The 12,871-nt window shown below is 39.5% G+C and overlaps 1 protein-coding gene across 6 annotated transcripts in view; it reads left to right on the forward strand.

The window, feature by feature from the left end:
• Positions 1–12,871, forward strand: part of bnc2 (basonuclin zinc finger protein 2) — a 568,898-nt gene that overhangs the window by 233,083 nt on the left and 322,944 nt on the right. Inside the window, exon 1 of one of the 6 annotated variants that reach the window (XM_043717642.2) lies at positions 5,872–6,085. The exons of the other annotated variants lie outside the window; for them this stretch is intronic. Within the exon in view, the coding sequence (XP_043573577.1) occupies positions 6,083–6,085 (3 nt within the window). The 5' untranslated portion in view covers positions 5,872–6,082. Of the gene's footprint in view, positions 1–5,871; positions 6,086–12,871 lie in introns of those variants that run through there. 6 annotated transcript variants of the gene reach the window in all.

A 12,871-nucleotide genomic window follows, 5' to 3' on the forward strand; every position in this document is an offset into this window, starting at 1 on the left:
AAAATACTCATCTGTGAAAAATCAGCAGGAACTTATTGGCTGCTTCTTGATTTTAATACTACAGTGATTCACAATGTTGACAGTGCAGAAAACAATTAGTAAACTTGTTTCAGAGTCTTTTGTTGATATGGACACTAAATTATCCAGAACATACAAAAGCACTATCTCATCACTAAGCCAATATGCCAAAATTTATGTTTTGTGCATAAACATCTCACTTTTAGCATGTTGTGCTCATTTCTGTGAACAGAAGAACCTCGATTTATCCGAATGACACGGGTGGGGAGTATTTTGTTTGAATAATCGAATGTTCGGATAATCGAATGTTGAATATCACAGTTTAGCCAAGGGTTGGGACCTTGCAATCTTGTCCATATAATCCAAAATTTGGATAATTGAATGTCAGGTAATCGAGGCTCCTCTGTAAAACCATGTTTGTTTTGTTCACAATTCAACATACTTGGCAGTAATAGCAATTATTAACTAAGTCGAAGCTAGATTTTGTCAAAGTGCAACCAGAGACTCTCATTGATAAAAGTGTACATATTATATTTTGCATTGTGAGGCCTGGAGTTTGTTTTCTAAATAATGGTAAGGTTATCAGAATTTGCCATTGTTTTAGAGATAATTAACATTAACCTCTGGGGTCTGTACATGTGCTGTTAAGTGTGGGAATCTGGATGTTCCTGTCCAAGTTGACCTGTTTCTTTACAGATTCCACTATAACAATAACTCTTCAATAGATTCAACACTTAAATGCATAACTTCTGTGGATTTGTGGTATTTAACCACTAAGGATTTCAGAAGGAGGGCTGTTACATTCAGATGCAATGAATTTTTGACATTCTTTATTGTTATTATCATTATCATTATTATCAAGTAACCTCTCTGGCCCTGAAAATTAAATTTTGCAATTGTGGGTCTCATTCTATTAAACTTAATTTTAAATAGTATTTTTAAAAAAGTTGTTTTTTTCTCATTTCACTTTCTCTCTTTTCTGCCTCAGTTCCATTTTGGCAGATACCATTTTCTCCAACAATTAAGAGTTACATTTATATCGAGTCATCGAGACGTACAGCACGGAAACTGACCCTTCGGTCCAATTCATCCATGCGGACCAGATATCCTAACCTAATCTAGTCCCATTTGCCAGCATTTGGCCCATATCCCTTTAAGCCTTTCCTATTTATATACCCATTCAGATGCCTTTTAAATGTTGCAAATGTACTAGTCTCCACCATTTCCTCTGGCAGCTCATTCCATACACTCACCACCCTCTGTGTGAAAAAGTTGCCCCTTAGTTCCCTTTGAAATTTTTCCCCTCTCACCCTAAACCTATGCCCTCTAGTTCTGGACTCCTGATTCCCAGGAAAAAAGACCTTGTCTATTTACCCTATTCATGCTTCTCATGATTTTATGAACCTCTGTAAGGTCACCCCTCAGTCTCTAAAGCTTGAGGAAATCAGCCCCAGCTTGTTCAACCTCATCCTATAGTTCAAACCCTCCAACCCTGGCAACATCATTGTAAATCTTTTCTGAACTCTTTCAAGTTTCACAACATTCTTCCGATTGGAGGGAGAGCAGAATTGCATGCAATATTCCAAAAGTGGCTTTACCAATGTCTTGTGCAGTCACAATATGACCTCCCAACTTCTCTACCCAATGCTCTGACCAATAAAGGAAAGCAAACCAAATGCCTTCTTCACTATTCTATCTATCTGCGACTCCACTTTGAGGGAACTATGAACCTGCACTCCAAGGTCCCTTTGTTCATCAACACTCCCTAGGACATTATCAATGCGTTTATTGGCATTGTATTATCACCATAAATTTCTGCCTTTATCCAACCTACATGGGATGATTGATGTTTGATCTGAACTTAAAATTTCCTAAATAAGCAGGCCATCAGCCTGAATTTCAGTAAGATTGTGTTAGCATTGCTGCATGCCTTTAAAACACCTTGTGAACTTGTACAGCAGAGGCACCAAAACAAGTTCCAAAAACATCCAAAAGCTCATTGTTCATCAGCTCAAGCCAAATATCCTTTCTTGAAAGTCTGTCGTCATCCCAGTGAATTGTGACTTTTATAATGAAAGTCATATTTTTATTTTGTAACTTAGTAATTGGAAGATTGAATAGCATAGAAGTACTGCACTGATTATACCTCTGGGAACACATTCAAATCCAAACTAAACTTGATTGGATACAAATTCTATTTCTCAACAATGACACTCTCGCTTTACTAAACATGAAACACATCAAGTAATATAAATTTTCGTAATTCCGTAATTGTGTATTTTGAAATGTTTTTGACAATATAATTATCTCTGCTGAATATTAGAAAGGTGTGAGAGGCACATATGAACAAAGTGAATGATGTTTCTATCAGAATCCTTGGCCTGCAAGCTAGAAACTGGTATCGGCTAAACACTGGATGTGTTTTTTTTTGTAAGTATTTTAGCACTTTCTCTTCTAGTCCTATTTCATATCTGTTTTTCCACTTTACTATTAGCCACCAAACCTTTCCCTCCAAATGGAAGGAAAACCAGGTGAGAAAGGACTCGTGCATACTCTGTTTCTCAGCTTCTATTTGGTATTTCTCACTGGTGAGCAGTTTACCTCCAGAGCACACTTTGTGATGAATACCGGATTTGAATTAACATCAATTGTTTAGCCAACATATTTATGCTCCACATGAACTTCATCCCACCTTGACTTAATCTCAATCGTTGCAATAGCCTTCAGTTTTTCATTCCTCATGTACATATTTAGCTTCTCCTTAAATGTATCTCCATTATTTATCTCAACCACGCTAGGTGATCGTGAGTTCCTCACTTTTAGCAACCTCTTGAATGTTCCTGAAGTACATATTCAATTCATTAATGACAACATATTAGTCACACATGGCACCCTCTGTCACTGTCAAAAAGAGAAACTATCGCTTCTCCTCCTTCTTGGTCTGTTTACAACTTTTGACAGGGTTAACAACATCATTCTTCTCCAACGAGACTCCTTTGTTGTCCAACTAGATGGGATTTCCTTCTTTCCAATCTAATCACAAATGGTACATCACGTGCAATGGTTTCCCTTCCCATTCCCTTCCTGTTGCCTCGAGTGCCCCTTACTGTTTATCTTGTCATAGTTCCTGTATTAATTTTAGCACGTATTTATAATCAACATATTCACATTTGTTATGACACCTCCCAGGTTAGTGGGACTTCAACCCAGACCTTCTGGCCTGCAGATAGGGATACAACCACCATGCCACAATTGCCTTATCCAAAACACAGGTGGCACAGTAGTTAGCACTGCTGCCTCACACAGCCAGGGTCCTGGGTTTGATTTCAGCTTTGGGCTCCTGTCTATGTGGAGTTTGCACGTTCTACCTGTGTCTATGTGGGTTTCCAGTGGGTGCTCTGATTTCCTCCCAGGGTTCAAAGATATGCAGGTTAGGTAGATTGACCATGCTAAATTGCTCTGTAATGTCCACGGATGAGCAGGCTAGCTTATCGAGTGGGATGCTTTTCAGAGGGTCAGTGCAGTCTCTATGGGCTGAATGGCCTCTATCTGCACTGTAGGGATTCTAAGATAATTCTATGAAAACAGCTACTTTGTAGTGTGGTTATTTTAAAAATTATTTTGGGCACGTTATGAAACACTCTACCTACGCAGGAAGGACTTGAACCTTTTGGATACTACAGGTTCACCTGTTACCCTTCAGCTTGCTGATCTATATAGGCTTCCAGTTAAGCAATTCATTATGAGTACAATTCTCATCTTGTTTTCAAATCTTTCTATAGCTTGCCTCTCCTTGAAATCTACTCCAGCTGTGCACTCCTCTAATTTTGACTTCTTAACTATCCTGGATTTTAATTATTGCACAATTGGTAATCATGCTTTCAGCTACTATGCCTTTGAACAGCCATTTTTGGTGGAGTTGCAATGGACTTTATTGACATCTTCAACGAACTGCGACCTCTCACCAGTCCAAATCTAGCCAGGTGAGAGAGTGAGGATGAAACTGTGATGAAACAGGGGAAGAGATATTTTGATATTGAATGGATCAATCACTTGCATCATGCTTGGAGCTATGTGGTTTCACTTGCTCTCGGTGAAAGTTAAGATACATTGTCAAATCTTTCCACGCGGTCCAGTTGAAAAAATGAACTTACTTTTTAGAAAAAATTTTAATCACCATTCCTTTTTTCATATCTCGCCTTTAAAGAATCGAAACACCAACAGTTTTTTTTAAAATTCTCATTACTCTTCAGTTTGTATTTCTGAAGTCTCTTCATGGATAGATGACAGCTACTTTGTTTTCTGGACAGGACAGACTGGCTTTGTTAAAACTCTCATCTGACCGTAGAGTGGGTTTAATTTTACCAGTTACTGTCTGGCATTGGTGTTTTAACAAAAACACTTGAGAGAATTCCCACTTTTTTTCCTTTGAAAATGCACATTTCATAAATGTAGGTTTGTGGAAACATGTTACTAATTACAGTTAAAGTGAAGCATTCTCCTGTCTTTCATCAAGAGGCATCTGTATCATAAAACTGTACAGCACAGAATGAGGTCATTTGGTCCATTTGTGCTGGCTTTGAGAAAGCTCTAGCCAATTAGCCCATGCCTTTCCCTGTAATCTTTCACAGAACTTTCCTCTTATGGGCTCACAGTAATGGGATGGTTGCTGAATGGAAGGTAGGCGATGGTTGTGGACTGTGTTTGGAAGATAAGATCATATTCCGCTTTGAACTGGGCAATCCCACCCGGTACAATTCTGGACAACTCTCAAATGAACCTATCCCCTAGCAAGCTGAATCTAGGTCTGGTGCTTTGCATCCTTGTAACACTCTATATTATCCACTGAAATGAAGTTCCACTTTCTCTTGCAACCCCCAGAGAGTACGGCATGGCTGATAGGACATAATTCATATTTGGAATAAACACTTGGAATCTGGAATCTCATGTAAAAGAATACATGTGAACGAATTGTAGATTTGTACCTGTTACATGGATGTTTGGCTATTCTGTGCATATGCATCTGTGTGTGTTTTCTGATGCTTGTGTGTTTATCTACATGCTGACCTCTCCACCTTATTCTGCTGAATTTAAGTCCATTTAGAACTTTACTTTTTGTCTTTATTTGATGTAATGTTTTGGGTGTTCCACCCTTCCTGGTTTCAGTGACTACATTTAGTTTATTTCTGACTTGATGTAACATGTGAGGCTATGGAGAACACTCAGAGCAGAAAATGATGGAAAATATTGACAACAAACAGTAACAGAGAATGGGTGCCTGAAGAGTTAATACAATAACTGGAAAGGAACTCGGACAGTAGTTTCCTACAACAGCTTGTTCTAAAGTCTGGTCACTCTGAACTGTCGCGACTCATAACTTCTGTCTGCAGTAATGAAGTCTGTGTGTAAGTGACACATATATCACAACCCTGTCACAATCCTGAAGCAGAGCAGAGTTCAGAGAAAGCAGCTCACTGTAGCTCCGGGAGGTCAATGGAGGAAGGAATGCTTTCTCGCTGGTATTCCTGCGAGTTGCTCTTCTGGTCTGAATGAGCACAGTGCAGAGGTTCCTTGGCAATGTTTGATAGCAGGATGATGTAGTCTGTTGTGACTTACTGCATTCCATTCAGGTTAAACTAGGGAAATGGCATTGTGTTAAGATTCCAAGTCGCATGAATGTTTTATTGCCACAAGTGCGCTCAGTTCTCGAGGGACGAAGGGGAGGTGGGGGGAAGACAGTTCAGGAACTGCCAGCAGAATACTTCCTTGGAAAATGTTACCACTGGTGCAAGAGACTGATTTGCTGTGACAGTCACTTTAGGAGGATTTCACATTGCTTAACAGTGGCTGTTTAAAATCTCGCAGTTGAGACAATTAACTGTTGAAGGAAATATGACGATCTGCATGCAAGGGGCTGGGAGGTAGGGAGAAGGAATGTGCCAGAGTGGAGCAGAGTTGCCTGTTTGTCAAAATGCCAGAAAGCCTAAAGCTGTTTTTGCAGTCTGCTACAGGCCGCGAGTGATCTGTTAACTGTGTACAACTGTCTGGGAGGCCTCTGCAGCTCATGGTACTGTATGTTACCGGAATACTCCCTCATTCCTTCTCTTTTTCTCTCCCTTTCTCTCTCTCACTCTCTCTCTCTCACTCACCCTCTTTGGAAAGAAGGCAATACGATAGCGAAATTGAAAAAGTATATGAAGCATTTTAAGAGCTCTGCTTAAATGAGTAACGTTCAATTATTTATTAGATGCATTGTTGAATAAATAAGGGGCTTACTCGATAGATAAATGTTGGCTTTGGGGCAGAAAGTTTGAACATGGATTGACGAGACATGGATGTGTTGTGAACTGCGTCAGTTTGCAGTGAAACAGTTTCAATGAAATTGTGCCCCAAATTGTATTTTGCAAAATACATTTTTTTTTGCCTTAAAGCGTGTTGCTGTAGTGTCGTTCCCTGTCGTTCTGTGTAAATGAAACACCAGCTTCAGTAAGTTTTTTTTGTTCAGTAAGGGACGCTGTTTGGATTCTTAATTTGCTGCATTTTCTCGCTCCCAAATTTTCATTGCGATTTCCAATCCTCCGACCCCTTCCTTTCCCTTCCCTGCTCTTCTTACCACCTCTTCCCCAGGGTCGCATTTTTCACCTGACCGCCAGCTATTCGGCCATGGGAGGCAGCCAGTCAATATGCCCTGGGATGACATTTTTCACGTATCCAGCATGGATTTGGCCAGTTACCTGGATAGGAAGATAACTAACTTTACGTGTAGCCACAATGCTTAACTAATGTGCAAATAGTTTTTTTTAATATAAAAAACATTATTTTGTTTAACCACAAGCAAAATATGAGAATTTCCTAGTCCAAAATTTCCTGGAGTGGGTCAGCTCGGGACATACCGTGTTAGATTTTCTGACCCCCTTCGGCCCTTTACCTTGATGGGAGTGGGAGATGATAATGGCGCACAAGAACCATGTGTGGCATTTGGGGATTTCTGTGAACAACTTGAACCCAAGAAATTTAACGAGTGAGAAAGAAAGAGGAATCATTGAAAGCAAGATTGATTAGTGGCAACTCGCACCGGCAGATAAATAAGGATCCAGAATGAAGTATTAGTTTAGGAAAGAGGTTTTTTTTTAAAAAAAGGAAAATCAAGATTAAAAAAAACTCAACAATTTTTGATACACAGGAATGAGATTCAACTGTTTACAATATTCTATTTCTGGGACACAGAGGTTTAACAGCATTGTAGAAACATATTCTCCTTTTCCAAAGCTTGAAAGTCTCATTACTACATGGTTATGTACCACACCTAACTTTCTGTTGGGAATTTATTGAGCAATTGCAATAACCTGTGGTAGTGTACAATTTAAGGGAAGCTCTCCCTCTCCATTATAAGTTGCTGATGCTGATTTAAAAACAATGAGTCACAGCAAACCTGGCTTTTGGAACATGTGAATTGAGGTGAATTCAGAATTACAACTTGTTGTGGCCCAACTTTGTTTGAAAATGGTAGTCCTGTCTCAGTGAGCCATATTGTTAGTTGAGCAAAACCAACACGCAAGGCTTGATGTCTCTACAATGTGGGGCTGCATGGATTAGGGGAATGTCATTTGGATGTTGTTGGGAGAATGGACACCGGCTCAGTACATGCTGACAACTGCCGAACGTGCCAAGGTTTCACATTATCGCACGGCTTTCTTCATGCATGTGGCTATTGAGATTGTAATGTAATACATGTATCTTGTGTATGTGTAGAATGGGATGGTTATTGAAGAAATTATTCAATTCACCAATGTGTATTTGTTGAGGTCAACATTTAACCCATTTTGCAAGTATCAAAATGGCAAAGAGTTTGATTCTGAGGAGTTATGTCCTCCTCTACCTGCATCTGTTTCAGATTTTTTAATGGTAGGTTAAGGGAAATGTGATTCTCACCCCAGAGAAGAATCCAAAGCTGGCAAGGTTTAGCTCAGTTGGCTGGATAGTTGGTTTATGATGTATGGTGATGCTAACAGCATGGGTTCAATTCCTGCACCAGCTGACGTTACCATGGGTGGTTCTCCCTCTCAACCTCTTCCCTTGCCTAAGATCTGGTGACCCTCAGGTTAAATCACCACCAACCATCCCTCTCTAATCAGAGAGCACCCCTGTGGTCTGGTAAGACTAAGGCAAATGTGGAATGTTGATTTCTGTGCTCTAATTATCCACCTTTTGTAGCAAAAATCTAGCCCATGTATTTTTTTTCCTTCATGCAAAAGCACTCTATTGCTACATTTTTTCAATGCAAATCATTTGAAAACTTGAGCCCTTGAGAATGATCCTGCTGAGGTGACAGTGCCCTTTTAAATCAGAACAACAATGAAATAATAATGCAGCTTCTTAGGTGCAAACAATCTTGTTTTTATCTCTTGTCTGTATTCTAGGGCCTACTGCTGTTATTATGTCTATTAAAAAGGTATCTACTATTGCCAATTAAGCATTAATGTTATCAAGAGAGATGTTTGCATCATTGTGTGTCTTTCAGTTATCTCTAGCATCACAGGCAGGGAAAGAAGCCATTTGGCCCATCATGTCTGTGTGGTCTCTGTTCAAGATTTATCCATTCACTCCAACTACATTTTTATCATTCCCTATAACACAGTAATTTTCTCCCTTTCAAGGATTCATCCAATTTCCTTTTAGAATTTGTTTTCACTACCTTTCAGGCAGCACATGTAAGATTATGACAATTTACTCCATTAAAAATGAATTATCTTTATTTCCTCTATGTTTCGTTAATGATCTTACATTTGTGGCCTTGGATTATTGACCCTCCTATCAACTTCTGCCTTGCCTTCTTGTTAGTTTCCATATTGGCGATCATACCTTCAGTCCTTTTGCCTCAAATGCTGCCATTTACTCTACGTCTCCACTCCCTCACTGTTGAACTCCATTCATAAAACGCCACTCTTCCAACCAACATTTTAAAAATTTCTCTTCTGGTTCAGCGTCCACTTTCTACTCTTGCTTTTTCAACATGAGTGTTTTGAGATGCTATTCTATATGAATGCTATTAATTATTATTCAGTTGATAATTATTGCCAGAAATTAGTCAGAATTGATATTGTGAGCTGCTGATTACAGAACATATGGGAGTAGATATCTGAAGTGCATTCTTATTTTGGTCAAATTGTTAATAGAAAATCTTATTTGTGATGTTGAAATAAGTGAGCACACCACACAGCTTCTAATCTTTTGCAATAAATGTGATCATTTATAATTTTGAGGTGATGTGGAAAAGATATCCTCCCTTTCAGAACTAAAATCATTTCTGTGTTTGTAAGTATTTAAAATTTCCTCAGTCAAAATGATAAACTCCTGAAATTAAATTTCTGCCAGGCATTTATTAAGACACATTAATGTCTGTCACATATAATCACTTAACTTCTTGTACCTTTTTTGGAGCATTTAAAAAAAAATCATGTTCTGACTTCCTCACAATTATGATGAAAAGGTTTATGGGGTCATAAACTTAATGACCAATTGACTGTGAAGCAGAACCTATTTTATGAGCAACCTGCAAAATATGGCGTGCGCACTAGACCCTGTGGCCACAGTAATTGTTCCACAGACTGTTATTGTTAAGGGGTCATTTGCCTTTTATTTTTTGATTGTTTGAATTCAAAGGCTATTAAAACATCAGCTGCTAAAAGGAGAAGGATTCTACTCATGTCATGTCATATCTGCTCCACATTAAATAGACAGTACACTGGTGATGTCGGTCTTTTGGTGAGCATTTGCAGCTCCATCATTGTAGCAGTGCAGCTCCCTCATTGAGTACCAGTTACGTTGCAAATTCTGGTCTTAGCTTCTGAGAGGTGTGATAGAATGCTAATGTGACAGTTATGCCTCAATGAGCAGCACTCTTGCCTCTGAATCAGATGGTTGTGGGTGCAAGCACCATCCAGAAAGACATGAGCACAAAAGTCTCTGTGACACCCTCGTGCTCTCCTGAGGGACTGCTGCAATGTAGAAGGTGCTGCTCTTTTTGGTCAGGCTTGAAGCCGATGTATCATCTGTCATTCTAGGTGAATGTAAAAGATTTTTGTTATACAGTTTTTAAACAAGGTCAGGAGAGTTACTCTGGCCAATGCTTGTCTCTCAGTTAACATCATGGAAAACAGACTACGTGGCCATTATCACATTTCTATTCGTTGGAGATAGATCTGCACATATTGGCTTCTTATTATCGACTTTACAATAATTATGAACTAAAAACAGAAGTTACTGGCAAACCTCAGCAGGTTTGGCAGCATCTGTGAAGAGAAATCAAAGTTAATGTTTTGGGTCCTCAGTTTTGAGGAAGGGTCACTGCACCCAAAGCGTTAACTTTGATTTCTCTTCACAGATGCTGCCAAACCTGCTGTGCTTTTCCAGCAGCTTCTGTTTTTGTTTTGGATTTACAGCATCTGCAGTTCTTTCAGTTTTTATTATAATAATTACTTTGCTTCTTAAGTACTTTGGCTATTTGTGTGATGTGACATCTTGAAGTTGTGAAAGACACTTTAGAAATATAAATCTACCTTTCTGGATCAAGAAAAACAGCATTTTCTGTTGGAAACGTTCAGATCAACTGGGTTCAAGCCAGGCTATTTGGGGATGATTTCAGAAAGCACTTCTTCACACAAGTCCGTGGAAGTCTAGAGCTCTCTGCCCCTAACAAATGCATGGGGTGTGGTGGTTGTAAATTGGGGAGGGGGTTGAATCAATTAAACATTTCAAAATTGTGACTTAGATTTTTATTGCCTAAGAATATGAAAGATTTGAGATGCAGATCAGCCATCTAATTGAATGGTACCACATTGCTTGGGGGCTGAATGGCTTTTGTTCATATGCAATTTCTGCAGCAAGCAGAATGCAGAAAGAAAATCGACTCTTTAAAATGTTCTTTGAATAGCTCGGTATATTAGTTGTAAAAAAAAAATTGGACATTGGCAAAATTTGGCTGATATTTAAGAATCATCTATTTGAGCAACTTAGAGTCTGTTTACTTTTAGATTTGTTATGGGGAAATCATAGAATGGATAGCTTGGGTGATCAATAGCGGGACTGTGGGATTCGGGCAATTGGAGGCCATGAAATAGAACTTCCAAGAGGGAGAGTTCTGATTGCCAGTTAGTATTTAACAAAAAAAGAGAAAGACCTGGTTTTGTTCTCAGAATCCCCGAAATTGTCTTACAGCCAATGAAATAATTTTGAAGTGTAGTCACTGGCAACCAATTGACACACAGTACACTCCCATCAACAGCATTGTGATAACTATCAACTAATTGTGATAACTATCACCAGCACCACTGGTGCTGGTGAGCCAATCGGGCCTCTGCTAAGATTGAAATGATTCAAAATTATGTTGAAGCAGTTTTCTCAGTCATCCAAATGACTTCTAAATCTGGCTGTGTGACAAATCACAGTTGTATTGCATTATATTTTTCAGTGTGCAATGTTTTGTTTGATATTACACACAGTAAGAGGTGATTTGGGGTCAGTTGTGACGATAGTTTTATGTAGTACATCTCAGGGGGTGATCTAGATTTGAGACCTAACTATCCAACATCACAGAAAATAATCCAAGGTTTGTACTAGGGAGTATTTGACATTGCGTACTGTAGAAGAGGAGTGTTTTGTATTGAGTGCAATGATATTCAAGGAATAACCCATACTCCAGAATTCTATCTACATTGCTTACAATCTAAAAAAAATATCTTTTCTTCTTTCTGTCACAGTTGATGAAAGGAGAGACAGATTTCGCTTCAATAATAACCTTCTTCAGTTTGAGAAGAGCAGCAGCTTCCTTTTCTTTTCTACTGGGTCAATGATCCACTTTCACCTGTTAGATATTCCAGAGGTAACACTCTCTTTCTTAGAGAGAGGGAATTGCCTGTTTCTGATTGGGGGGAAAAGATACTCATTTCTATAGCATCTGTCATCACTTAAGATATGCTAAAATGCTTTGCACCCAATGAAATACTTTATTATTGTGAGCCACACTTCAAAAATGTAGAAAACCTGATGGTCAATTTATGCATTACATGCTCCAACAAACAGGTATATGATAATGGCTGGAAAATCTGCTTGTGTGATTTTGGTTGAGAGATTATTGGTTAGGATAGCAGAAGACAATTCTTTGCCCTCCTTCAGGTAATGTCATGGAATATTTTATGCCTGTCCAAAAGGATAGTCAGAACATTGATTTAAAAGCTCTCCAAAAAAATGGCATCTCCAGCTGTGCAGTGTATTCTGATAACTGCCCCTGAGATGATTAGATTAGATTAGATTAGATTAGATTACATTACAGTGTGGAAACAGGCCCTTCGGCCCAACAAGTCCACACCGACCCGCCGAAGCGAAACCCACCCATACCCCTACATTTACCCCTTACCTAACACTACGGGCAATTTAGCATGGCCAATTCACCTGATCCTGCACATCTTTGGACTGTGGGAGGAAACCGGAGCACCCGGAGGAAACCCGCGCAGACACGGGGAGAATGTGCAAACTCCACACAGTCAGTCGCCTGAGGCGGGAATTGAACCCGGGTCTCAGGCGCTGTGAGGCAGCAGTGCTAACCACTGTGCCACCGTGCTGCCCACATGCCACCGTGCCGCCCACTCCCTCAGCACTGATGGTGTGGCACTCCTATGCAATCCTCTGACTGTGCAGCATTCATATTTATGTGTCGCATTTAGAGCCTCAACTTGAATTTTCTGTCCCAGTCTGCGGAGTATGACTTAAATCCATCACTGTGCAACACTGAGGCAAAAGAACTACCACTGCATTGTGACTGGCAGTGTAAACAATAGGAATTAGACTGTGACTG

The sequence above is a fragment of the Chiloscyllium plagiosum genome, unplaced genomic scaffold (assembly GCF_037043375.1).
Source record: "Chiloscyllium plagiosum isolate Xiang-an unplaced genomic scaffold, Cpla_swu_hap1 HiC_scaffold_2, whole genome shotgun sequence".
In the NCBI taxonomy this organism is placed as follows: domain Eukaryota; kingdom Metazoa; phylum Chordata; class Chondrichthyes; order Orectolobiformes; family Hemiscylliidae; genus Chiloscyllium; species Chiloscyllium plagiosum.